At 43.5% G+C, this 27,518-nt stretch overlaps 1 protein-coding gene across 1 annotated transcript in view; it reads right to left on the bottom strand.

The window, feature by feature from the left end:
- The window catches only part of LOC112609248 (HEAT repeat-containing protein 6-like), a 192,266-nt gene that overhangs the window by 116,821 nt on the left and 47,927 nt on the right, over positions 1–27,518 (bottom strand). Inside the window, 7 exon segments of the mRNA XM_025361774.1 lie at positions 665–789; positions 1,958–2,059; positions 2,061–2,144; positions 6,053–6,139; positions 6,513–6,635; positions 7,751–8,106; positions 9,765–9,837. Coding sequence (XP_025217559.1) covers positions 665–789; positions 1,958–2,059; positions 2,061–2,144; positions 6,053–6,139; positions 6,513–6,635; positions 7,751–8,106; positions 9,765–9,837 — 950 coding nt within the window.

The following is a 27,518-nucleotide window of genomic DNA, read 5'->3' as shown; positions in this document are numbered from 1 at the left end:
AAAAAAAAATCTCAAAATGCAGATTTCATGCACAAAAATATTCACTGAATATAAAAGACTACAAGCCTAAAGCGTAAAACAGATGTTCAGTAATAGAAAAATGGTTAGTCATCACACAGTGATAATTATGTAATCATAAATAAGGATTTCTAACAAGGCAATAATAAAAGAGAATGCTTACACATGTTACATGTCGCTTATATGGTGAAGTGACAAAAAGCAGGACACTTGCACATGAACAACCAGCTACCTCTGGGGAGGGAACTAAGGTGTCAGGGTAGAAGACAGGCTGCACACTGAATGCTGCTTTGTACTGTTTGGCTTTTTTTTAGCCTGTGAATATGCCACTTTAAGAAATTTTTTAAAATGCATTTTAAAAGTACAGTAACCATTACTAAGGTTTTGCTTTTATGTTTTCTATAATGTGGACATAATACTTACATAGGTATAGAGTATTTTTAATACATATATGTCTTAATATATTCCTAATATATATTAAGAACAGCTTATTTTATTTTCTGAAAGAATATTAAAAAAAAAACAAAGCAGGAAGCGGGATAATAAGCAGGAACTACTGTTGATTCTTTCATGGTAGGGATCGAGGACATTCTCTTGGGCCCTCAGTCTCAGAAGTCCGCTGGGGAAAGCAAGGTAAGTCACCTACATGTTGACAATCAGAGTGTCTGTCAGGTTGCCCAGGGACCAGGCTGCTTTGGCTCGAACATTCAGAGACTTGTCTTCAAGTGACATCAATATTGCATTTGCTGTGTCTGCAACAAATATGACATCCTATAAGACAAAACAAAACACTGCCGTTACTTCAGCAGGTCAAGTCGCTACCTTTGAAATTCTCAAACTCATTTTCACATAGAACTATAAGCCTTCACGCAAATTTCTACTTGGAAATAAAAATTCATCTACTCAATCAATTTACTGTTCTTCTTATATTTTACAATTTGGACACTCAAAAAAATCCCAGGGGAAGCTCCTATGATTTTGGTATGTGCCATGGACACCCGAGAAGCCTATGGATTTTGCCTTTATGAACATCGAATATATAACCTGGCCTGGGACAGTTATCTGTGAACTCTGTGCTTGGTTGATTTCCATCTCAGGAAATAATGTTCTGAAAAATAAATGCATTTATTTCCAAAACACATCCTACACACCTCTCAGTGAGATAAATGTCACAAGTAAGAGTGAAAGAGGACATTATGTCTTTTTGAATAAAAACTATGTCAGCTTTCTAAATGATGACTACCACCTGGTAATGTCCCATTTCATTTTTATTATATCATTCATTCATTTAAGCATTTATTGGGTGCCTAAGGTCCCAGGGAGTGTGCTAAGCAATTGAAAATTAAAAATTAAAAATAAATACCATATATATATATGGTAATGCCTCAGTTCATTTATATATATGATATATATATGGTAATGCCTGTAGTTACATATATAGAACTATATTTATGTATAACTATATATATATAGAGAGAGTGTGTATGTGTGTGTGTGTGTGTGTGTGTGTGTGTGTGTCTGGCTCTGCCACCCAGGCTGGAGTGCAGTGGTGTGATCTCTGCTCACTACAACCTTCACCTCCCAGGCTCAAGTGAGCCTCCCATCTCAGCCTCCCAAGTAGCTGGGACTACAGGCACATACCACCATGCCTGGCTAATCTTTTTATTTTTTGTAGAGACGGGGTTTTGCCAAGTTGCCCAGGCTGGTCTCAAACCCCTGAGCTCAAGCAATCCACCTGCCTTGGCCTCCCAAAGTGCTGGGATTACAGGCATGAGCCAGCATGCCTGGCCCATGACCATACTTTAGTAGCAATTAAGGAAATCATATTACAAAGCAATTTCGTTTCCTTTACTGTCCAATGCAGGAGCTCTATATCCACAAACTAGGGGTGTCATGGACAATAAAGGAGCACAGAAGAGCTAAACAGGCTCACTCTGACCTGTCTGAGACAGGGAAAAAGCACATAGGCTCCCAGGGCCCGTGAGGTTGCAGCTTTCACTAAGCGATTCCTGCTGTCATTCAGTCCGAGCAGCACTGTGAGTGATGCACAGGATCGGCCTGTCATTCTGCAATGAGAAGGTTGACAAGGGAAAAATGAGAATGAAATAACTACGAGCCAAAGGCTTCTATAAAAGATGTGAAATATCTGTGTCTGAGACCATATTCAAGAGTTGAATACCACTGCGACCTTGAGGCTACCCTGGTAAAGAACAGGTTCAATTCAGATTCCATGATTATCTGAGCACCCACTTTATGCAAGACACACACAGGAGCTCATCACGTTCAACCTTTATTAAAGTTGCCGTCTTTATAGAAGCTCATTTATGTAAATAAGAATGGATGCAAATGTCACTGAGGACTAAAGAAAAAGAGCAGTCTGAAGACCGCTATTCTGAATAGCAGTAGTCTGAATGTTTATGCTCCCTCAAAATTCCTATGTTGAAATCTTCACTCCCAGGGTGATGGTATCAGGAGGTGGGGCTTTGGGGAGAAGATCAGGTCATGGGAACAGAGCCCTCATGAAAGAGATGAGTGCCCTTATGACTGAGGCCCCAGAGAGCTGCCTTGCCCCTTCCATCACATGAGGACACGGCTCACATGGTGCCATCTGTGAGCCAGAGAGTGAGCCCTCCTTGAGGCACCAAATCTGTCTGTCAGTGACTTGATCTTAATTCCAGCCTCCAGAACTATGAGAAATACATTTCTGTTGTTTAGAAGACACCCAATTTATGGTATTTTATGACAGCAGCTCAAACAGACTAAGACAAATACTATATGTGTTGGACAACGAATCTGTGTTTTCACATACTTTGTTATTTTTCACATGACTGCCACCGTGTGATCACATGCCCTTCATCCATCTTTGGAACTGGCACAGTGTGGAAGTAGCAGAAACAACCTGAAATCACAAGAATTTAATAGAACCACGGTGGGGCTGGTGGGGGGCGGGGAGGACGCGGGTACCAGAATTACCTCCTATGTGTTAGCATCTTTACATGTCATTCGATTTGTCAACAGCCTTGTGACTGAGGGGTTATGGTTTATTATTCCTTTTCACAACTAGGAAACCATGCCTATAATCACATATCCATTAAGTGGCTGATACGGTTTGGATGTGTGTCCCCTCCAAATCTCATGTTGACATGTGACCTCCAATGTTGGAGGTGAGCCTAGAGGAAGGTTTTTGGGTGATGTGAGCAGATCTCTACTGAATGGCTTGGTGCTAGCCTTGTGGTAATAAGTGAGTTCTTACTCTGATATTCAAACGAGAGCTAATTGTTTAAAAGAGCCTGGCATCTCTCTCTTGCCTCCTCTCTCGCCATGTGACAGGCCTGCTCCCCTTTCGCCTTCCACCGTGACTGGAAGCTTCTGGAGGCCTCACCAGAAGTAGATGCTGGCGCCATGCTTCTTGTATAGCCTGCAGAACTGTGAGCCAGACAAACCTCTGTGAAAAATAAATTGTCCAGTCTGAGGTATTTCTTTACACAGCAGAAAAGAGACTAATACAGAAAATTGGTACCAAGGAATGGGGTGTTGGTATAAAGATACCTAAAAATGTGGAAGCAACTTTTGGAACTTGGTACTGGGCAGAGGTTGAAAGAGTTTGGAAGGCTCAGAAGATAGGAAGACAAAGGAAAGTTTAGAACTTCTCAGAGACTGATTAAATGGTTGTGACCAAAGCGCTGATAGAAATATGGAGAGTGAAAGCCAGGCTGAGGGGGCCTCAGATAGAAATAAAAAAGTTGGGAGAACTGGAGGAAAGCTCACCTGTGTGACACCTTAGCAAACAACTTGGCTGCATTATGCCCATGTCCTGGGGATTTGCATAAGGTTGAACTTAAAGAGTAATGACTTAGGATATCTGGTGAAAGAAATTCGAAGCATCATTCAACAGGTGATGTGGCAGCTTCTCACAACCTATAGTCGGATGTAGGAGCGAAGGAATGACTTAGAGTTGGAAGTTACCATTAAAAGGTTAACAGCATAAAAATGTGGAAAATTTGCACCCTGGCCCTGTACTGGAGAAGGAATCCAAGCTCCCAGCAACTACCTGCTAGACAGATTAGCATGACTAAAAGGGAGCCAGGTGCTAATAGCCAGGACTATGGGAAAACAGCCTTAAGGGCATTTTAGAAATCTTTGAGGCAACCCCTGCCATCACACACCCAGAGGTCTAGGAAGAAAGTGGTTTTGGGGGCCAGGCCCAGGGCCCCACTGCTCTGCACAGCCTTGAGACACTGCTCCCAGCATCCCCAGCCTTGGCTCACAGGGCCCCAGATACTGCTTGGTTTTCTGCTTAGTGGGTAGAAGCTGTCAGCCTTAGCGGTCTCCATGTGGTGTTAAGCCTGCAGATGCACAGAATGCAAATGTGAAGAAGGCTTGGGAGCTTCTACCTAGATTTCAGAGGATTTCCTAAGCCTGGGTGCCCACGCAGAAGCCTGCCACAGAGACAGAGCCCCCACTGAGAGCTTCTACTAGGGCAGTGCCAAAGAGAGATATGGGGTTGGAGCCCCCAAACAGAGTCTCCAACCGAGCACTGCCCAGTGGAACTCTGGGAATGGTCACGGCCTACACCCAGCAAAGCCACAAGGGCAAGGCTGCCAGAAGACTTGGAGGCCCATCCCTTGCACCAGTGTGCACTGGATGCGGGACATGGAGTCAAAGGACTGTTTTGGAGCTTTAAGGTTTAGTGTCTGTCCTGCTGGGTTTCGGATTTGTGTGGGGCTCGTTGCCCCTTTCTTTTGGCTGATTTCTCCCTGTTGGAATGGGAGTGTCTACCCAATGCCTGTACACCACTGTATCTTAAAAATCAATAACTTGTTTTGGATCTTACAGGCTCACAGGTGGAAGGAACTTGCCTTGAGTCGCAGCTGAGATGTTGGACTTTTGAGTTGATGCTGGAAAGAGTTAAGACTTTGGGGAACTATTGGGAAGAGATGACTATTTTGCAATGAGAGGAACATAAGATTTGCGGGGGCCAGGGGCAGAATGATATGGTTTGGATGTGTGCCTCCTCGAAACCTCATGCTGAAATGTGACCTCCAACACTGGAGCTGGGTCTAATAGGAAGTGTTTGGGTCATGGGGGCGGATGCCTCTTGAATGGCTTGGTGCTGTCCTTGTGGTAATGAGTGAGCTCTCACTCTATGACAGCTGGTTGTTTAAAAGAGCCTGGCATCTCCCTCTTGCTTACTCTCTTGCCATATGACATGCCTGCTCCCCCTTTGCCTTCCACCGGGATTAAAAGCTTCCTGGGGCTTCATCAGAGGTGGATGCTGGCATCATGCTTTTTGTATAGCCTGCAGAACTGTGAGCCAGATAAACGTCTTTTCTTTATAAATTGCCCAGCCTCAGGTATTCCTTTATAGCAACATAAAATGGACTAATACAATCATGTTCCCTAAATTTGATCCCATGGCTTTGGATACAAAATTTCTGGCTCTTTGTCTCTTGGGCAGGCTGAATAACCAGACTAGGTTTTATGCAAAAGAAATATTAGTTTTACTATTGCTGGTTACATAAGCCTACCGCATACTAAATTGCAAATAAACTGAAATGTAAAATAAAACCCATTTATACTAGTTGCATGTTTTCCTGGATTATAAAACACAATTTTTGACACTGGAAGAAACCATACCATCTATTCCACTTATCACTGAACTTCAAAATAAAACTGCAGGCCGGGCGCGGTGGCTCAAGCCTGTAATCCCAGCACTTTGGGAGGCCGAGATGGGCGGATCACGAGGTCAGGAGATCGAGACCATCCTGGCTAACACGGTGAAACCCCGTCTCTACTAAGAAATACAAAAAATAGCCGGGCGAGGTGGCAGCGCCTGTAGTCCCAGCTACTCGGGAGGCTGAGGCCGGAGAATGGCGTGAACCCGGGAGGCGGAGCTTGCAGTGAGCTGAGATCCGGCCACTGCACTCCAGCCTGGGCGACAGCGCGAGACTCCGTCTCAAAAAAAAAAAAATAAATAAATAAAACTGCAACTGAAGCACCAATAAAAGAAAACTATGAATTGACATATATTTACCAAGAAGACTGATACTCTCTGATCAGGTGCTACAGTAGAATCTGGTTGATACTGCTGTATTAAGCCTGTGCCCAGTTCTTCTAGAAGCTGCCAAGAAAAAAGAATTACCAAAGCAGAGGATTAGGACTAACAGACAACTGCACTTTAGTTTGGAGATCACCTCAAATCAACGGGAAACATAATTTACAACTAATTTTCTTCCTTTTTTCAGTCACTCTTAACAGAGGCATTCTTTCAAGGACTGAAATCAACAGCTATATCTTACTCATTTGTTACCGAATCAATTCTTGGGGTTTACATGTAACAGCTGAAAACAGAAGAATGTATAGTCTTCCTCACCTGAAATCTCTTTAAGAAATCTCAGAATTGAAGGACATGTGGCAGAAGAATGTAAAGTGAAGAAAAGGAGGGATATAAAGTGACGAGAAGGAAAAAGCGTTGTGGTTTTGATGAAAATTACCTTTGCTCCATGAAGCTGAATGGATGGATCTGCTTCCCCCATGCACTTGCAAATCACCTCTCCAAGCTCCATCAAGTAGGCTTGAGTCATTGAAAAGTAGCCCCTTCCCAGAAGAGCCAATACCTGCAGAGAGAGCATGGAATTAACCCTCTAAGACCTGAGTGCAAGGCTGCAATATCCAGAAAAGTGTGATAATATTTCAGAAATCGCTTATGTTTAACAGGGGCTGAAATCTGTCGAATGAAATTAAGAACCATAATCTTCATTTCATGACTAACATCAATTAACTGTATCATAGTTTTATGGTGCTTTAGTATATGATTGCTTTTCTTTTTTTTTTTTTTTTTTTTTTTTGAGACGGAGTCTCGCTCTGTGTCACCCAGGCTGGAGTGCAGTGGCGCGATCTCGGCTCACTGCAAGCTCTGCCTCCCGGGTTCACGCCATTCTCCTGCCTCAGCCTCCGAGTAGCTGGGACTACAGGCGCCCGCCACCACGCCCGGCTAGTTTTTTGTATTTTTAGTAGAGACGGGGTTTCACCATGTTAGCCAGGATGGTCTCGATCTCCTGACCTCGTGATCCACCCGCCTCGGCCTCCCAAAGTGCTGGGATTACAGGCTTGAGCCACCGCGCCCGGCCCGCTTTTCATTAATGTAATCTCATTTAAGTCTTGGAACTATTCTTTAAGTTAGGCATTAATTCAATTTTACCGCTAAAGATACTAAGCCTGACAAGGTTAAAGGACATGTTTCATGTTGTCCAGTTAATTAGCAGCAGACCCCAGGACCAGGCCTAGTCTCAGATCACATTTGTATAGAAAAAGTAAACTCTTTTATCTAGGATTGTTTTCTTTCCTTGAAGGAACAATTATTTTGTTGCTCTAAGCAGGTACAAGACCAAGGAGAAGCTTATAAAGAATTAAACATTTAAGTTGAAAAAAATCAAAAATTAACTGTACAACTTCACTCAGAATTCTTCTACCATCTATTACATCTGCCTGTCATGTAATACCTGAAGTGACTAAAATAATTTGCAATCAAAGAACAAAGAGGAATGAATCTGCTATTTTGCAACCAAGGAACACCTCCCCAAAACAAAACAACAAAAACAATAGACCACCCATACCTAAAATACCAAACACAATTGACACATGGCTTGGTTTTACCTGCCCGCTCCTCACGGGCACTCTGAAGGAAGAATGGTTCCTTCCACTTCAGACATGAGGAAAGGAAACCTCCTACCTGTAAGGCCTCCAGTCCCATGGGGGATGGTTCGTAGGCACTTCCTGCTGCAGAGCCAGCATCGCTACCTGAACAGGAATCCTCCTTGGGCAGTACCACAATGGAAACGCAGAGTTGAATGAGCCAGCAGGGCTCTGAAGACCCCTTAGGTGAGCTAACTGACCTTTCTTCCAGAGAGGGTCCTGCAGGGGCTTTCTTCCACCAATCAGGAGGGCTGAGGTGAGGGCTTGCTGAATTGCTATTACCGAGTCCAGAAGAACATGGCTGTTGCAGAAGTAGCTGGACTTCAGGTAAAGGTGCGTGGGTGGACACTATAGCTCCCAAGAATGTGAGATTTGACACGCGAACATTAACATCTGTCAAAGGAAGCAGTAAGAACTTATCACCATGGGAACAGCTACCGTAAAGATGGTAGTTATCCCTGCAGGCAATTAAGAATAGTTCCTTGTGTAACCTGAATCTAATGAAACTTCTAGACCTCATTTCCAGTTTGGAAATACATGGGACAGGAGAATAAGTTAACACCATAAAGAAACAATCTGACAAATTAAGAAAGTGGTTTATTTTGTTATCTTTGGTGATGAATTTAGAGTTCACATTCTGTAAGACAATTGGGCTGGATTCTTTCCTAAGTCAGTTTGATGTAAAAAAGATGGGTGGGGCGACTCTAGATTTAAAAAGACTACAGTAACATGATAACTAAATGCAATGCATGTACACTGAATGAACCCCGGATTTTAACAAGAAATATTTTTAAAAAGCTAAATAAAAGGTCTATGCCTAGACTCATTTTTTTTTTCTTGCATGTGATGTCCAGCTGTTCCAGCACCGTTTGTTGAAAAGTATCTGCTCCTTTGTTGTAGATCAGTTGACTATATTTATGTGGGTCTATTTCTGGGCTCTCTATTCTGTTCCACTGATCTGTTTGTCTCTTCCTTGACCAATATCACACTGTCTTAATTAATGTAGTTTTATAGTAGATTCTGAAGTTAGGGAATGTCAGTCCTTCAGTTTCTCTATCAATATTGTGTCGGCTATTCTGGATCTTTTGCCTATCCATATACATTTCAGAATCAGTTCATTGATATCTGCAAAGTAACCTGCTGGAATTTTGATTGAGACTGCACTGAATCTATAGATCAAGCTGGGAAGAAGTAACATCTTTACAATATTGAGCCTTCCTATCCATGAACATGGAATCTCTGTCCATTCATTTAGTTATCTGATTTATTTCATCAGAGTTTCACAGTTTTCTTCATACAGATCTTGTACATATGTTGTTAGGCTCACACCTAAGAACTTCAGGGTCTGAACATTTTAATGAAAAAAAGTGACTTGAGGATAAAGTCAGATACTTGAAAGGAACCTTTGAGACATGGTGCACTCTCTTCAGCTGAAGATGCAGATAATGAAAAGCTGGTACGGTGGAATGAGCAGGGGTTGTTTTCATCTTATTTCTTGTGTAGGTTCTATACTGCAAAGGAAAATGTAAGATTAAAAGTTGGCCTTTTAGAATCATGACTTTCTTCTATGTAGGTTTCCAACTTTTATTTAAAACTAATTGTTTAATGTTAGAAGGATAGTTGATGTTGGAATAAAAAGATGGTCAGGCTATTATAAAAATGCATTAGCTTTTGTTTTACTTATTTATATTCTTTTGCCTTCATGGGACCTATCTTATTCCCCTCCCCCAAATGGCCCACATTGCACAGTGCTGGCTGAATGTTTCATGTAGAAATTTTATTTTACGATTAATACACTTGTGCCATTTCTTGGAACCATTTGCTTGTTTAATTCTAGTCCATCAAGTGATAATTTTGTTGATATTTAAAGGCTCCTCAGTTAATTTCTGTGGGATTTTTGGTTATATTTAATAAGGAAAATAATAGGAAATGTCTAAGAAAACAAAAAGAAAAAAAGCCAATTATTCCTAAGAGTGTTGAAAATTATTGAAGTACACTTGTTAGTTGTTAGTGTAGAACCTAGATTTCATAATAAAAAACCTTGGACTTGCCAGCTACAGCTGCTGGAATGAGGTGTTTGTCCAGTGCATCCAGAACGTCGCCACAGATCAGCTCAGTCTCAATCTGAAAAAATAAAAATAAATTTTAAAAAATCAGATTGTTGAAGTCTACAAATTCTGTAAATTATTACACATTCTATGTACCTCTGATTTTGAGGAAGAGAGCTTAGTATTGAACAGAATTTCTTTCCCTCTCCAAACTCCCTTCTTCCCTGTTGACAAAAGAGCAGAGAAAAGCTGCCTCTCAGTTATCAAAAGTATCTTTTCCTTTCTCGATGCAATTAAGTGCTGCACACACACTCACCACCTACCCCAACACACCCTCACAGTCCAAATAAAGAATCATCAATGACTAAAACTGAACCCGGATGCTACTTGGTAAACGCTGGTGAATTACATGAATCCTTCACAAGGTAGCAACTATTGTGTCCATTTACTTGGGAAAACAGGAGCTAAGACATTTGCTCAAAGATCATCACCTTAAAAGAACTTAATAGCAGAGCTAGGATTTGAATCCAGGCAGGGTGCAAGGAACAGAACAAAATTCAAACCCAGGCAGTTTGCCTTCAGTGCTTACATTCCTAATAACGTTCAACAGGCAATTCCTTCAGTGGAAGAGATCCAAAAGTAGTTAAGATACCAAAAATCTATGCACCAAAGTAACTATTGCCACTCATTTCTATTTATTTATAATGCTGAAAATGTACACCACCTCTAAAGGCACATACCCAGTTTGCTTCCTTTTTTTTTTCTTTTGAGAGGGAGTCTCGCTCTGTTGCTCAGGCTGGAGTACAGTGGTGCGATCTCGGCTCACTGCAAGCTCCACATCCTGGGTTCACGCCATTCTCCTGCCTCAGCTTCCCGAGTAGCTGGGACTACAGTCGCGCTCACCATGCCCTGCTCATTTTTTGTATTTTTAGTAGAGATGGAGTTTCACGGTGTTAGCCAGGATCGTCTGGATCTCCTGACCTCGTGATGTGCCCATCTCGGCCTCCCAAAGTGCTGTGATTACAGGCGTGAGCCACCGCGTCCCGCCTTTTTTTTTTTTTTTTTTTTTTTTGAGACGGACTCTGGCACTGTCGCCTAAGCTGGAGTGCAGTGGCGCCATCTCCGCTCACTGCAAGCTCCGCCTCCTGGGTTGAGGCTATTCTCCCGCCTCAGCCTCTGCAGTAGTTGGGACTACAGGCGCCTGCCACCACGTCCCGTAATTTTTTTCTTTTTTGTAGTTTTCGTACAGGGTTTCAGTGTGTCAGGCAGATGGTCTCAATCTCCTGACCTCGTGATCCGACTCCCTCGACCTCCCAGAGTGCTGGGATTACAGGTGTGAGCCACCACGCTCGGCCTACTCGGTTTTTAAACAGAACATTTCAGAGTGGGACACTGTCAGGCAAGAACGATTTAATGAAGTTTTTTCACATACTGTGTGGGTAAATGCATATAAAAAAAAAGTTTCTTATTGTAGATCTTGCTCCAAAAACGTTGGAGCCATTATTCTAGTGCAGTGGTTCTTAATTAGAGGTGATTTTGTCCTTCAGAGGACATTTGACAACGTCTAATTTTTGACTGTCACAGCTTGGAGGGTGCTACTGACATCGAGTGGGGTGGAGACTAGGATGCTGTCACCATTCTACTATGCACAGGACAGTCCCCACAACGAAGAATGATTCTGCCCAAACTGTCAATCGCACTGCTGTTGAGAAGCTGATTCTAGTGGAAGAGACAGGCATATAAACACATGAAAGAGAACACGGAAGGGAATTGCAGGGCAGGTGGAAAGGGAGCTTGGTAGGGAGAGGGCAGGATGGGGGAACCACAGTTACTGACCCACCAGCTCCACTGGGCACTGTCCTGAGTGGGAAAATATCTGTATTATAAGTATCTGTGTAAGGTATTATATGAAATCTTTAAAATGGCACTGGAAGGGGTAGGTGTTATCCCAACCTATGAATGCACAAGCTGCACCGTGGCTAACACGATGAAACCCTGTCTGTACTAAAAATATAAAGGAAAGGCCAGGCTCGCTGGTTTACACCTATAATCCCAGCACTTTGGGAGGCCGAGGCAAGCAGATCACGAGGTCAGGAGATTGAGACCATGCTGGCTAACACGGTGAAACCCCGTCTCTATTAAAAATACAAAAAAAAAAAAAATTAGCCAGGCGTGGTGGCGGGCGCCTGTAGTCCCAGCTACTTGGGAGGCAGAGGCAGGAGAATGGTATGAACCCGGAAGGCAGAGTTTGCAGTGAGCCAAGGTCGCGCCACTCTGCTCCAGCCTGGGCGACAGAGCGAGACTCCCTCTCAAAAAAAAAAAAAAAAAAAAAAATGGAAGCCAACTATGTATGTGACTTTAGAGGTGGTGTACGTTTTCAGTATTATAAATAAATAGAGATGAGTGGCAATAGCTACTTTGGTCCACAGATTTTCGGTATCTTAACTAGTTTTTGATCTCTTCCACTAAAGGGATTGCCTGTTGAACCTTGTTAGGAATGTAAGCACTGAAGGCAAATTGCCTGGGTTTGAATTTTGTTCTGTTCCTTGCACCCTGCCTGGATTCAAATCCTAGCTCTGCTTATTAAGTTCTTCTAAGGTGATGATCTTTGAGCAAATGTCTTAGCTGCTGTTTTCCCAAGTAAATGGACACAATAGTTGCTACCTTGTGAAGGATTCATGTAATTCACCAGCGTTTACCAAGAAGCATCCGTGTTCAGTTTTAGTCATTGGTGATTCTGTACTTGGACTGTGAGGGGGTGTTGGGGTTGGTGTGTCCGTGTGTGTGTGTGTGTGTGTGTGTGTGTGTAGCACTTAATTGCATGCAGAAAGGAAAAGATACTTTTGATAACCGAGAGGCAGCTTTTCTGTGCTTTTGTGTCAACAGGGAAGAAGGGAGTTTGGAGAGGGATATGAATTCTCTTTAATACTAAGCTTTCTTCCACAAAACCAGAGGTAGAGAGAATGAGTAATGATTTATAGAATTTCTAGACTGAAACAATCTTATTTTTTAAAATTTATTTTTTATTTTTTCAGGTTGAGACTGCCAAAGTTAATCTGTGGCGACGTTCTGGATGCACTGGACAGACACCTCACTCCAGCAGCTACCACTGGCTGTTCCAAGGTTTTCTATTATGAAATGTAGGTTCTATACTAGAAAGGAAAATGTAAGATTGAAAGTTGGCTTTTTTAGAATCATGACTTTCTTTGATGTAGGTTTCCAACTTTTATTTAAAAATAATTGTTTAATGTTAGAAGGATAGTTGATGTTGGAATAAAAAGATGGTCAGGCTATTATAAAAATGCATTAGGTTTGCTTTAGTTATTTATATTCTTTTACTTTCATGGGACCTATCTCATCCCCTCCCCCAAACGGCCACACATTGCACAGTGCTGGCTGAATGCTTCATGGAGAAATTTTATTTTATGATTAATACACTTGTGCCATTTCTTGGAACCTCTTGCTTGTTTAATTCTAGTCTATCAAGTGATTACTTTGGTGATATTTAGAGGCTCCTCAGTTAATTTCTGTGGGATTTTTGGTTATATTTAATAAGGAAAATAATAGGAAATGTCTAAGAAAAAAAGAAACTAAGCCAATTATTCCTGAGAGTGTTTAAAATTATTGAAGTATTTGTGTTCATTGTTAGTATAGAAGCTACATTTCATAATAGAAAACATTGGACTTGCCAGCAGTAGCTGCTGGAGTGAGGTGTCTGTCCAGTGCATCCAGAACGTCACCACACATTAACTTTAGCTCAGTCTCAACCTGAAAAAGTAAAAATAAATTAAAAACAATCAGATTGTTGAAGTCTAGATATTCTGTAAATTATTACACATTCTATATACCTCTGATTTTGAAGAAAAGAGCTTAGTATTGAACAGAATTCCTTTCCCTCTCCAAACTCCCTTCTTCCCTTTTGACACAAAAGCAGAGAGAAGCTGCCTCTCCCTTATGGAAAGTATCTTTTCATTTCTGGATGCAATTAAGTGCTACACACACACACACAGACACAGACACACACACACCACCCCACCCCAATACCCCCTCACAGTCCAAATACAGAATCACCAATGACTAAAACTGAACAGGGATGCTACTTGGTAAACGCTGGTGAATTACATGAATCCTTCACAAGGTAGCAACTATTGTGTCCATTTACTTGGGAAAACAGCAGCTAAGACTTTTGCTCAAAGATCATCACCTTAAAAGAACTTAATAAGCAGAGCTAGATTTGAACCCAGGCAGGGTGCAAGGGACAGAACAAAATTCAAACCCAGGCAGTTTGCCTTCAGTACTTACATTCCTAACAACGTTCAACAGGTAATTCCTTTAGTGGAAGAGATCCAAACTAAAGGATCCTTCCTTTGTTTCCTTTTTTTTTTTTTTGAGATGGAGTGTCTCACTCTGACGCCCAGGAGTGCAGTGGCAGGACCTCGGCTCACTACAAGCTCCACCTCAGGTTCAAGCTATTCTCCTGCCTCAGCCTCCCAAGTACCTGAGACTATAGGTGCGTGCCACTGTGCAGGGCTAATTTTTTGTATTTCTTAGTAGAGATAAGGTTTCACCATGTTAGCCAGGATGGTCTCGATCTCCTGACCTCGTGATCCACCCCCTTGGGCCTCCCACAGTGCTGGGATTACAGACATGGGCCACTACGCCCGGCCAACCATCTGAGTTTTGACAAACCTGACCGAAACAAGGAATGAGGAAAGGATTCTCTATTTAATAAGTGGTGCTGGGAGAACTGGCTAGCCATGTAAAGAAAACTGAAACTGGAACACTTCCTTACACCACATACAAAAATCAACTCAAGATATATTAGGTGGGACATGGTGGCTGTAATCCCAGAACTTTGGGAGGCTGAGGCAGTTGGATCATTTGAGGTCAGGAGTTCGAGACCAGCCTGGCCACCATGGTAAAACCCTGTCTCTACTAAGAATATAGAAATTAGCGTGGTGTGGTGGCAGGTACCTGTAATTCCACCTACTCGGGAGGCTAAGGCAGGAGAATCGCCTGAGCCTGTGAAGTAGAGGTTGCGGTAAACTGAGATTGTGCCCCTGTACTCCAATGTGGGTGACAGAGTGAGACCCTGTCTCAAAAAAAACCATAAAAAAAAAATTATAGATTAAAGACTTAAATGTTAAACGCCAAACTATAAATACCCTAGAAAAGGGCCAGGCGTGATGGATCATGCCTGTAATCTCAGCACTTTAGAAGGCCAAAGCAGGCAGATCACCTGAGGTTGGGTGCTCTAGATCAGCCTGGCCAACATGGTGAAAGCCTGTCTCTACAAAAAATACAAAATTATCTGGGCATGGTGGTGTGTGCCTGTAATCTCAGCTACTCAGGAGGTTGAGGCAGGAGAATTGCTTGAAACGAGGAGGAGGAGGTTGCAGTAAGCCAAGATGGCACCATTGCACTAAGGCTGGGCGACAAGAGTGAAACTCTTTCTCAAAAACACACAATAAAAAACTCTAGAAGAAAATCTAGGCAATACTGCTCAGGACATAGGCACAAGCAAAGATTTCATGATGAAGACACCAAAGGTAATTGCAACAAAAGCAAAAATTGACAGATAGGATCTAATTAAAGAGCTTCTGCACAGCAAAATAAACTATCATCAGAGTAGACAGACAACCTACAGAATGGGAGAAGATTTTTGCAATCTATCCTTCTGACAAAGGTCTAACATTAAGCATCTATAAGGTACTTACACAAATTTACAAGAAAAAACAACCCCATTAAAAAGTGGACAAAGGACATGAACAGACACTTCTCAAAAGAAGACATACATGCAACCAACAAACATGAGGAAAAGCTCAACATCACTGGTCATTAGAGAAATGCAAATCAAAACCATGATGAGATACCATCTCACACCAGTCAAAATGGCTATTATTTGTTTGGTTGCAAGTTTGTTTTTTTGAGACAGAGTTTCACTGTTATTGTGCAGGTTGGAGTGCAATGGCGTGATCTCGGCTCACCGCAACCTCCACCTCCTGGGTTCAAGTGATTCTCCTGCCTCAGCCTCCCAAGTAGCTGGGATTGCAGGCATGCGCCACCACGCCCAGCTAATTTTGTATTTCTAGTAGAGATGGGGTTTCTCCATGTTGGTGAGGCTAGTCTCGAACCCCTGACCTCAGGTGATCTGCCTGCCTCAGCTTCCCAAGATGCTGGGATTACAGACATAAGCCACCGCACCGGGCCACAGAATGGCTATTATTAAAAAGTCAAAAAATAATGGATGCTGGTGAGGTTGTGGAAAAAGAGGAACACTCGTACACTGTTGCTGGGAGTATAAATTAGTTCAACCATTGTGGAAGACAGTGTGGTAATTCCTCAAAACCCCAGAGGCAGAAATACCACTTGACCCAGCAATTTCATTCCTGGGTATATATCCAAAGGAATATAAATCATTCTGTTTCAAAGATACATGCACGTGTATGTTCGTTGCAGCACTATTCACAATAGCAAAGACATGGAATCAACCCAAATGCCCATCAATGACAGACTGGATAAAGAAAATGTGGTGGCCGGATGCAGTGACTCATGCCTATAATCCCAGCACTTTGGGAGGCCGAGGAGGATGGAAAACCTGAGGTCGGGAGATCGAGACCAGCCTGACCAACCTGGAGAAACCCTGCCTCTACTAAAAATACAAAATTAGCTGAATGTGGTGGCACATGCCTGTAATCCCAGCTACTGGGGAGGCTGAGGCAGAAGAATTGTTTGAACCCGGGAGGTGGAGGTTGCAGTGAACCAAGGTCATGCCATTGCACTCCAGCCTGAGCAACAAGAGTGAAACTCTGCTTCAAGAAAAAAAGATGTGGTTATGTACAAGCCATGGAATACTAAGCAGCCGTAAAAAGGAATGAGATCATGTCCTTTGCAGGGACATGCATGGAGCTGGAGACCTTTATCCTCAGTAAAATAATGCAGACACAGAAATCCAAACGCCGCATGTTCTCACTTATAAGTAGGAGCTGAACAGTGAGAACACATGGACCCATTGGTGGGACAACACACACTGGGACCTGTTGGAAGGTGAAGGGTGGGAGGAGGGAGAGCATCAGGAAGAATAGCTAATGGATGTGGGCTTAACACCTAGGCGATGGGATGATCTGTGCGTAAACCACCATGGCACATATTTACCTATGTAACAAACCTACACATCCTGCACATGTATCCCTGAACTTAAAATAACAGTTGGAAAAAAAGGGGATTTATGGGCTCATGCAATGGCGGAGGATGCCCAAAATTGTTGGGTTCACACACACACACACACACACACACACACACACACAGAGAGAGAGAGAGAGAGAGAGAGAGAGAGAAGCACCTCTAGGCTAATACACGTCAGTTTCCAACCCAGGGAAAAGACAGAATTTCTCTTTCCTCTCTGCTATAAATGTAGATCCTAGGGAAAGACTCTGATTGGCCTGCATTGGTCGTATGTCCCTGCCTCCCACCAATCATTGAGGCCAAAGTGGTAGGGCGTTATGTCTGGCAATGCTGGGAATATGTCACCCTTTGTCCACTGTGATGGGGGTCCTGGGATTGGTGTCCACCCCAGAATCACATGGCTGGAGTGGAGAGGAAAAGAGGTGGAAGTTGATACTGGAGATAGTGGAAAGGGATGCCAGGCAGACAAAACAAATGTCTGTTACGAGTGCCAGGGAAAGCACTTAAGGAGTTGAGAGCAGAGAGAGAGAGTTCACTTTGAGGGTGCTCTGTGAGCAATTCCTGGAAGAGGGACTTTGGACCTGAACATTACAAGATAGGATTTTAGGGCCAGGAGCACTGGTTCATGCCTGGAATCCCAGCTACTTGGGAGGCTGAGGCAGGGAGATTGCTTGAGCCTAGGGGTTCAAGACTGCAGCGAGTTATGATCACACTGCTGCACTCCAGCCTGGGTGACAGAAAGAGAACCTGTTTCAAAAATAAATAAATAAACACATAAAGGATTTTTAGGAGGTGGAGGTGCTGAGGAGGTTTAGGTGAAGGAAGTGCCTTGGAAAAGGCATTGCAAGAAAGCGAAAGGCTGGTTTCGGATGTGTTTCCATTTGGTGGTTTCCCCAGGGTTCACATGGGAGGTAAAGGATAGTGAAATTCAACCCTGAACCTAAACAGGGCTCAGCTCAGGATTCTAAAAAGTTGGGACCTGCCAGAAATTGATTTATATGAATGACAGAGCAGCCTCCAGAGACAGAATGACACAAATTCTAATAATCATGTCTTGGGAGGTTAGGATAGAAGGGATTTGAGTATTTTATAATTAATTGTCTATTTTAACTAGATTTTTGAAAAAGGAAGATTTGGAAAGGAAGACATGTACTGTAACAACTCAAAGAGATACTCGACGAAATGCCCTTTTCCCTGCATCCCACACCCCTCAAGAGGCAGGGGCTGATTTTGAGGACATCCTTCTGGCCACTGCTCACATTAGACCTTCCAGCCTAGCCCATGGACCCACATTTCAGTACCAGGGAGAGAGAGAAGGTCCAGCGTAAACAGTGACAGTTCTGTCCTCACTAACATCTCTGAGAGTATAGGGAGAGACATGGTGGTGGTAGGAACGGCGTAGGCGGCCTGGTGTCAGAGTGCAGCTCAAAGGGTGACAGTGTATTCTGCCCACCTGGGTAAGGACCCTGCAGGTCTGTGACACTAGGAGGGCTCCAGAGGACAGAGCGAAGCTTTGATCGTCAAAGCTTCTAGCTCAGGAGTGGCTTGAATGGGGCAGGTCCAGGCCTGAGGCTCTGGTGACACCAGGCACCAATAACTTGAAAGCCATGGGAGCAACACCACTTGGGAGAAGCAAGGAGGCATGGCCTCTGCGGAAGTCCTCATCCTCAGTGGTGCGTGGTGGCACCAGGAGGGGTCCTCATGTGTGGTGGTGAGCAGCATGGCTTCTGGAGTTAGCCTTCCTGGACTTTATCTTGGCATGACCACTTACTTACTAGTCCCTAATGGTGGCTTCTCTACAGGATGTCGTGAGGATTTGCTCAGGTAATGCAAGTACATGATTGAACCCAGTATCTTGCTTGTAGTTCTCTTTAGTGTTATTATTCTTTTTTGGTTTTTGTTTTGTTTTGTTTTGTTTTTTCTTTTTTGAGACGGAGTCTCACTCTGTTGCCCAGGCTGGAGTGCAGTGGCGTGATCTCGGCTCACTGCAAGCTCCGCCTCCCGGGCTCACGCCATTCTCCTGCCTCAACCTCCTGAGTAGCTGGGACTACAGGTGCCCGCCACCACGCCTGGCTAATTTTTTGTATATTTAGTAGAGACGGGGTCTCACCGTGTTAGCCAGGATGTTCTGGATCTCCTGACCTCGTGATCCGCCCGCCTCGGCCTCCCAAAGTGCTGGGATTCCAGGCGTGAGCTACCGCGCCTGGCCTAGTGTTAGTATTCTTATTAAGGGGCTCGACAGGATGTGGAGGCCTCAGCAGCAGACTCCTGTGAAGGATAATGGAGCAGAAGGTAAGGGGAAGGAGCCTCGGAAATAACAGGGGTCTTTGCAGCAGTGGAGGGGTGCTGAGCTGGGAGAATGTCACCTATTTCTGTGAGAGTGAATCCGTCATTATTTATTTATTTATTTATTTATTTATTTAGAGACAGGGTCTTACTCTGTCGCCCAGGATGGAGTGCAGTGGCACGATCTTGGCTCACCTGCTACCTCTGCCTCCTGGGATCAAGCGATCCTCTCGGCTCAGCCTCCCAAATCACTGGGACTACAGATGTGCACCACCATGCCCAGATAATTTTTTTGCAGAGATAAGGCCTCACTATATTTGTGAGGCTGGTTTTTAACTCCTGGGCTCAAGCAATCCTCCTGCCTCAGCCTCCCAAAGTGCTGGGATTACAGGTGTGAAACACCGCATTCGGCCAAATCCACTGTTTTTATCCTCAGGGCTCCAAGGCCTCAGGAGACATGAGTTATTCATGCCAGACAGGGAGTGAAGCTAGAATTCAGAGTGGATTTTCAATACTTCACTAAGAAGCTTGGATTTCATTCAAGAGGTTGTGAAGAACAAGTGAAGAGAACTGTATTAATATTAATCTGAAGGTCAGTGCAAAGAAGTCAGAAAACGGGAAATTCCCGGAAAGAGAGACCAATTAAAAGATTATTACCATACACTGTGGGAGAAAGCGTGAGGAGCCGAAATAGGACAGTAGCATCGAGAATGGAAACGAAGGGACAGACAAAAGAGACACTTCGCGACAGAACGATCTCAAGATATATAAAGCATCTGCTTGCCCAAGTCTTCAGTGTGTTCCAATCCAGATCCTAGAGTTTCAGAAACTGTGCAAACTAGCACCTTGCTATATGCAATCCAACAAGCTCTTAGATTTTCACTTGTTGTTTGCATTTACTGTTTTAAGCATTACATGATTTTTCCCAATTAAAGTTCTAATTACTTTATTGAACACTATATTGAATAATGATTCTCCAGCACAAATATCTTAGTAAATTTTCTATTCCTAGATCATTTTACATTTGTAGATTTTAAACTATTTTACCATCTGCTGACCCATTATAAATCAAATATATATATATATATATATAATTTTTTTTTTTTTTTTTTTTTTTTTTTTGAGACAAAGTTTCACTCTTGTTGCCTAGGCTGGAGTGCAATAGCAGGATCTCGGTGGCTCACTGCAACCTCCGCCTCCCGGGTTCAAGCGATTCTCCCGCCTCAGCCTCCTGAGTAGCTGGGATTACAGGTATGCATCACCACTCCCGGTTAATTTTGTATTTTTAGTAGAAACAAGGTTTCACCATGTTGGCCAGGCTGGTCTCGAACTCCTGACCTCAGGTGATCCACCTGCCTCAGCCTGGGTGCTGGGACCTGTAATCCCAGCACTTTAGGAGGCTGAGGCGGGTGGATCACCTGATATTAGGAGTTCAAGACCAGCCTGACCAACATGCAGAAACCCCGTTTCTACTAAAAATACGAAATTAGCCGGACGTGGTGGCTCATGCCTGTAATCCCAGCTACTCGGGAGGCTGAGGCAGGAGAATCGCTTGAACCTGGGAGGTGGAGGTTGTGGTGAGCCGAGATCATGCCACTGCATTCTAGCCTGGGCAACAAGAGCAAAACTCCGTCTCGAAGAAAAAAAAAAAAAAAAAAAAAATTGGATATTAAACCCGGAACTAAGAATTAGGAACACTTAAAAATGGAGGTAGAAATGTGCAGACCTGGGTGATTTGTTCAGTTTTCCAGGAATGAAATTATGTAATACTATTATGTGATATTATGCTTGCTTTTTCCTCATTAATTAACTGAGGCTAATGACACCTGCCTCCCAATGTTATTGTGAGGATTAAACCAAGTAACTTTCTTTTTTCCTTTTTGAGACGGAGTTTTGCTCTTGTTGCCCAGGCTGGAGCACAATGGCGTAGTCTCGGCTCACTGCAACCTCCACCTCCCAGGTTCAAGTGATTCTCCTGCCTCAGCTGCCTGAGTAGCTGGGACTACAGGTACCTGTCACCGGGCCCGGCTAATTTTTTGTATTTTTAGTAGAGACGGGGTTTCACCATGTTGGCCAGGCTGGTCTCGTGGTCTCAAACTCCTGGCCTCAGGTGATCCACCCGCCTCTGCCTCCCAAAGTGCTGAGATTACATGCATGATGAGCCACTGTACCTGGCCAATTCTCTCTCAGAGTCTTTCACAGAACTGCGACATGATGGCGGTTGGAAAAAGAGTCGTCTGAAGCTCCCCTAGAACGCACGTCCGACGTGACTACTTCATTCATGTTGTCTTGTGTCTTCTACAAACTAGCCAGGAACCAATCTCTGTCACTCTCCAGGCAGCCTCTCTGCAGGACTCACTTGGGCTTCCTCACACTGTCATGCCTTCATGATACTTGGACCTCTGACACCGCGGGCTGCACTCCCCAGAACACCCATTTCAAGAGCAAGTATTCCAAGAGGCTGGAAACAGAAGCTGTCAGTCCTTCTAAAGTCTGGAACTGTCACAGGTTACTTTTGCTGCATTCTATTGGGTAAGCAGACACAGGGCCACACAGATTCAAAGGGAGGGCAAATAAACTCTATGGGGAGAATGATAAAGATTTTTGCAGCCATTTAAAATTCATTACAACGACTATGAAACATTTCCTAAGTATATTAAGTGGAAAAAAAAAAAGGAGGTGAAAGAATGTCTGTTTAGCTGAGCACAGTGGCTCATGCCTGTAATCCTAGCACTTTGGGAGGCCGAGGCAGACGGATCGCTTGAGGTCAGGAGTTCAAGACCAGCCTGGCCAATATGGTGAAACTCCGTCTCTACTGAAGATACAAAAATTAGCCAGCAGTGGCTCACACCTTTAATCCCAGCACCTGGGGAGGCTGAAGTGGGTGGATCACCTGAGGTCAGAAGTTCGAGACCAGCCTGGCCAACATGGTGAAACCCCGTCTCAACTAAAAATACAAAAATTACCGGGCATGGTGGTAGTCGTCTGTAATTCCAGCTACTCGGGAGGCTGAGGCAGGAGAATTGCCTGAATCCAGGAGGCAGAGGTTGCAGTGATCTGAGATTGCACCATTGCACTCCAGCCTGGGCAACAAGAGCAAAACTCCATCTCAAAAAAAAAAAAAAAAAAAAAATTAGCTGGGCATGATGGTGCATGCTTATGATTCCAGCTACTGGGGAGGTTAAGGTGGGGGTATCGCTTGAACCCAGGAGGAGGAGGTTGCAGTGAGCTGAGAAAACAAATTGTATTTAGTATGGTATATTTGCATTAAAAAAAAAGAGAGAGTTGTTGTTTTTTGTTTTTTTGTTCTTTTGTTTTTTTTTTTTAAGATACAGAGTCTCATTTTGTTGCCCAGGCTGGAATGCAGTGGCGTGATCATAGCTCACTGCAGCCTTGAACTCCTGGGCTCAAATAATCTTCCCACTTCAGTCCCTCTGACATCTGGGACTGCAGGCACAAGCCACCACTCCCGTCTAATTTTTTAAAAATTTCTTGTAGAGACAGGGTCTCACTAGTTGCTTAGGCTGGTCTTGAACTCCTCGCCTCAAGGTCTTGAACTCCTCGCCTCAAGCAATCCTCCTGCCTCAGCCTCCCAAAATGCTAGGATAACAAGCATGAACCGCCACACCAGGCCAAAGGAGATTATTTAATTTAATTAATTTGTTTTATCATTATTATTTTCTTGAGACGGAGTCTTGCTCTGTTGCCAGGCTGGAGTGCAGTGGCACGATCTTGGCTCACTGCAACCTCCACCTCCCAGGTTCAAGCGATTCTCCTGCCTTGGCTTCCTGAGTAACTGGGACTACAGGTGCATGCCAACACACCCAACTAATTTATGTTTTAGTAGAGACGGGGTTTTCACCATGTTAGCCAGGATGGTCTCGATCTCCTGACCTCATGATCCTCCCACCTTGGCCTCCCAAAGTGCTGGGATTACAGGTGTGAGCCACCGCGCCCGGCCAATACTATCTTAAAATGTGTTAGTATATGCTCAGATAATATCAACAATGAGACGTGAAGCTGGTAAGTGTTTTTAGGAAGGGGAATTAGATGACTGGGTGACAAAGATGGGAGGTGGAAACTTTCTATTGTATACTATTTTTTATATGACTTTAACTTTGTATCATGTGCATTATTACCTATTCAAATTCAACATCAATTTTTATAGAGACATTACATTTGCCACAACTGATGTCACAAGTGAAATAAATATTGCTTGTGGTGGATAATCTGACAATACTTAACATAGTCAATTAAAGAAATAACAGTTTGTTACCAGCTTTGTAGCTTCTTGATCTTCAGTATGAAAAGCCTGTATAAAAGATGACTGTGTTAAAATGGAACCAATGGTCAGAGCAGCTACAATCACATAATAGAACATAAAATACAAACAAATACCAGCTCTTCAGGGAGGAACCATGGGGCTAATTTCCACATTCTTTACATTTCTTCATTAGCATAATAGACAAATGTTTAAAAAATTCTTGCGCTAATAGGGCACATGATTTTTCATTAGAAATGTTCGCAAAACAGCTAGGCGCGGTGGCTCACGCCTGTAATCCTGGCATTTTGGGAGGCCGAGACCGGCGGATCACAAGGTCAGGAGTTGGAGCCTGGCCAATATGGTGAAACCCCTTCTCTACTAAAAATACAAAAATTAGCCGGACATGGTGGCAGGCACCTGTAGTCCCAGCTACTTGGGACGCCGAGGCAGGAGAATCGCTTGAACCCAGAAGGCAGAGGTTGCAGTAAGCCGAGATCCCGCCACTGCACTCCAGCCTGGGTGACAGAGCAAGACTGTCTCAAAAAAAAAAAAAAGAAAAGAAAAGAAAAGAAAAGAAAGGCCGGGTTTGGTGGCTCACGCCTGTAATCCCAGCACTTTGGGAGGTCGAGTCAGGCAGATTACGAGGTAAGGACATCGAGACCAGCCTGGCCAACAAAGTGAAACCCCATCTCTACTAAAAATACAAAAAATTAGCCGGGCGTGGTTGCGGGCGCCTGTAGTCCCAGCTATTCGGGAGGCTGAGGCAGGAGAATGGCGTAAACCCGGGAGGCGGAACTTGCAGTGAGCTGAGATCGCGCCACTGCACTCCAGGCTGGGTAACAGAGCGAGACTCCATCTCAAAAAAAAAAAAAAAAAAGAAAAAGAAAGAAAAAAAAATGGTTGCAAAACTTCGTGTTTAACTATTAAGTCAGATTTGATTGAGTAAGAGGAAAGAAAGGAAGAGACAGGGAAGAAAAAAGTTTTGTTTCTGTCTGCGAAGTATTTTAAGGAAAATACTAGAGCTATAAAACTAGATGTTTTACTTGGTGTGACTGTGAATGGTTTCTTAGTTTTGAGCAACAGTGAGGCTCATTTGCAAATTATTGGCATCTCAGCTAGTATTACTAATTTGGGACACATTTACAAAACAAGTATTAAGAGTCATTTTGCAGAAATTGTCAGATAACTGCAACGGAACAGTAATGAGACTGAACTGATGACAAAAAAATGCTCATTTTCAACAACTGCGCTTTGGCCCCATCTGATCTTCTTCCTGTTAATGACGAATAGTTTAGATTGTTTTCAAATAAATTGAGGGATTGAATTCTTTGTAACTTTTTTTTTTTCCTGAAATGCAATAAAAATGTGTTAAAATACAAGACTGCCAAGATTGATACTGGCTTTTGAAAGGATACTAATAACATTTTAGTTGATAAGATATCTTTTTATATATAGAAAATACTCCTGCTATTTTTAAGAAGTGTTTTAAAGATCCAAAGACAGAATTTCGATTGTAGCTTTTACACAATGTTGCCATAATTTTCCATGATTCTATTGCCAAAAAGGAAGGTATAGCATATGAGTACTATAAGCAACCTGTGAATATCTTTGCTTGCAACAGAATTTAGAAGAAATGATAAATGTGTGCCATTTAAAGGGTTTTGTGAAAGAAAATTGCAATGTTTTAAGGCAAAATGGGCCCACTGAAATAAGAAAGCTTTAAGTTAAATGGGAGAATAAATCATGATAGCCTCTCTTAATTTGCCGTGATTCAGTATGGATAGGGAGAAGTTAAATGTAGTAGACATATGTTGTGTTTTTCTGGCTGTCCAGCATCCTCCCCTTCCCCTTTCCTATCAACAGCTCAATTTTCCCTTGGAAGGAATTTCTTGTTGTATGTTTTGTTGATGCATGGGCTATCCCTGGAACACACCTCTCACTGCTTATACCAGAAGCAGAGGGCTAGGTCCTTCCTCCAGCTGCCCTTTGGTGTCCCTGGGGAGGAGACGCATGACCCAATTTGAGCAAAAAAGTGTTCCCTACCAGGATTTTGCATCCTGAGTGAGTCAACCAGACTGGGGCCATCTGGGAGTCAGACTGCTCCCAGCGGCAAGAGCATGGTACTGAGGCTGGGCAGTCTCTGCTGCCTCACCTCCATGGTGCCCCTGTATCCAACTGTATTCAAAGCCCTCTAGCCTTCTGTCATTTTAGTGAGTCTCTGATGCCTACCTGTGTGATTGAGATATGGGTTCTGTTGCATATAACAGAAAACAAAAGTAATGGATACTTAAGGAACAAGTTTATTTCTCTTTCACATAAAAGTTTGAGCATAAGCATTTTGGGATGCTATGGTTGATCTGGAACCCAGAATACTCTGTCTGCTTTGCCATCCCCAAGGTATGGACTTCCTCACGGTCCAAGATGGAGCTGCAGCCATCACATAAGTAATGGGAAAAAGGAAGAAGTATATACCTTCACCCTTCAATGGTAAGTTTAGGCTGGGTACAGTGGCTGTCGCGTATAATCTCAGCACGTTGGGAAGCTGAGGTAGGCGGATTACTTGAGCTCAGGAGTTCAAGAGCAACCTGGGCAACATGGTGAAGCCCCATCTCTACTAAAAATACAAAAATTAGCCAGGTGTGGTGGCACACACCTGTAATCCCAGCTACTTAGAAGGCTAAGGCAGGAGAATCACTTGAACCTGGGAGGCAGAGGTTGCAATGAGCCAAGATCACACCATGACACTCCAGCCTGGGCAACAGAATGAGACTCTATCTCAAAAACAAACAAACAAAAAACAAAAAAAATAGCCAGGCATGGTGGCACACACTTGTAGTCCCAGCTACTCAGGAGGCTGAGGTGTGAGGATCGCTTGAGCTCCAGGGTGGGGCAGAGGTTGCAGTGAACCGAGACTGTGCCTCTGCACTCCAGCCTGGGTGATGGAGTGAGACCCTGTCTCAAAAAAAAAAAAAAAAAAAAAGAAAGAAAAGAAAAGGATAACTGTAGGAAGTTTCACACATTACTTCTATTTATATCCCACTGGCCAGAGCTTAGTCACCTTAGTCACATGGCTAGACCTAGTGACTAGCAAGGGAGGCTGGGGAAAGTGGTCTTATGGGCCAAGGGTTCTTACTGGAACCTCTCTACTCTTTCCTGAGTGAAAAGGAAAGAATAGAAATTAAATAACAACTAGCACTCTCTCACAGACCTTTCATAAATACTTCTTAAGACAACCAGAGATGACTTCTGTTACTTCCAACCAAGAATCATGTCTGATTCAGTGAGAACACCCTAAATAGAATGACTCTTAGAGAGGCAGTATAATGGAGCAGTCTCTGGAATCACAATGCACCCCAAGGTATAAATCAAAAACTGGGGCCGGGTGCGGTGGCTCACACCTGTAATCCCAACATTATTGGAGGCCAAGGTTGGGGGAATCCCTTGAACCCAGGAGTTCAAGGTTGCAGTGAACTATGATCATGCCACTGCACTCACTCCAGCCTGGATGACACAGCAAGACCTGGTCTCAAACAAAAAAAAAAAAAAAAAAAAAAGGAAAGAAAGAAAAGAAAAGAAACTGGAACTCATCCTCATCCTTATCTTTTTCTTTTCCTTCCATGTTCAATCAAGCACCCAATCTTCTTTTTTTTTTATTTTTTTGAGACGGAGTCTCACTCTGTCACCCAGGCTGGAGTGCAGTGGCATGATCTCGGCTTACTGCAAGCTCCGCCTCCCGGGTTCATGCCATTCTCCTGCCTCAGCCTCCCGAGTAGCTGGGACTACAGGCGCCCGCCAGCTCGCCTAACTAGTTTTTTGTATTTTTTAGTAGAGACGGGGTTTCACCGTGTTAGCCAGGATGGTCTCGATCTCCTGACCTCGTGATCCGCCCGTCTGGGCCTCCCAAAGTGCTGGAATTACAGGCTTGAGCCACCGCGCCCGGCCGGTATTTGGTTTTTTGTTCCTGCCTTGATTCTTTTTAGGATGATGACCTCCAGCTGCATCCGTGCTGCTGGAAAGGACAT

This window comes from Theropithecus gelada, chromosome 16 (genome assembly GCF_003255815.1).
Source record: "Theropithecus gelada isolate Dixy chromosome 16, Tgel_1.0, whole genome shotgun sequence".
Taxonomy (NCBI): Eukaryota; Metazoa; Chordata; class Mammalia; order Primates; family Cercopithecidae; genus Theropithecus; species Theropithecus gelada.
Note: the sequence above shows the minus strand (reverse complement) of the source record. Positions and strands in the feature narration are given on the sequence as shown.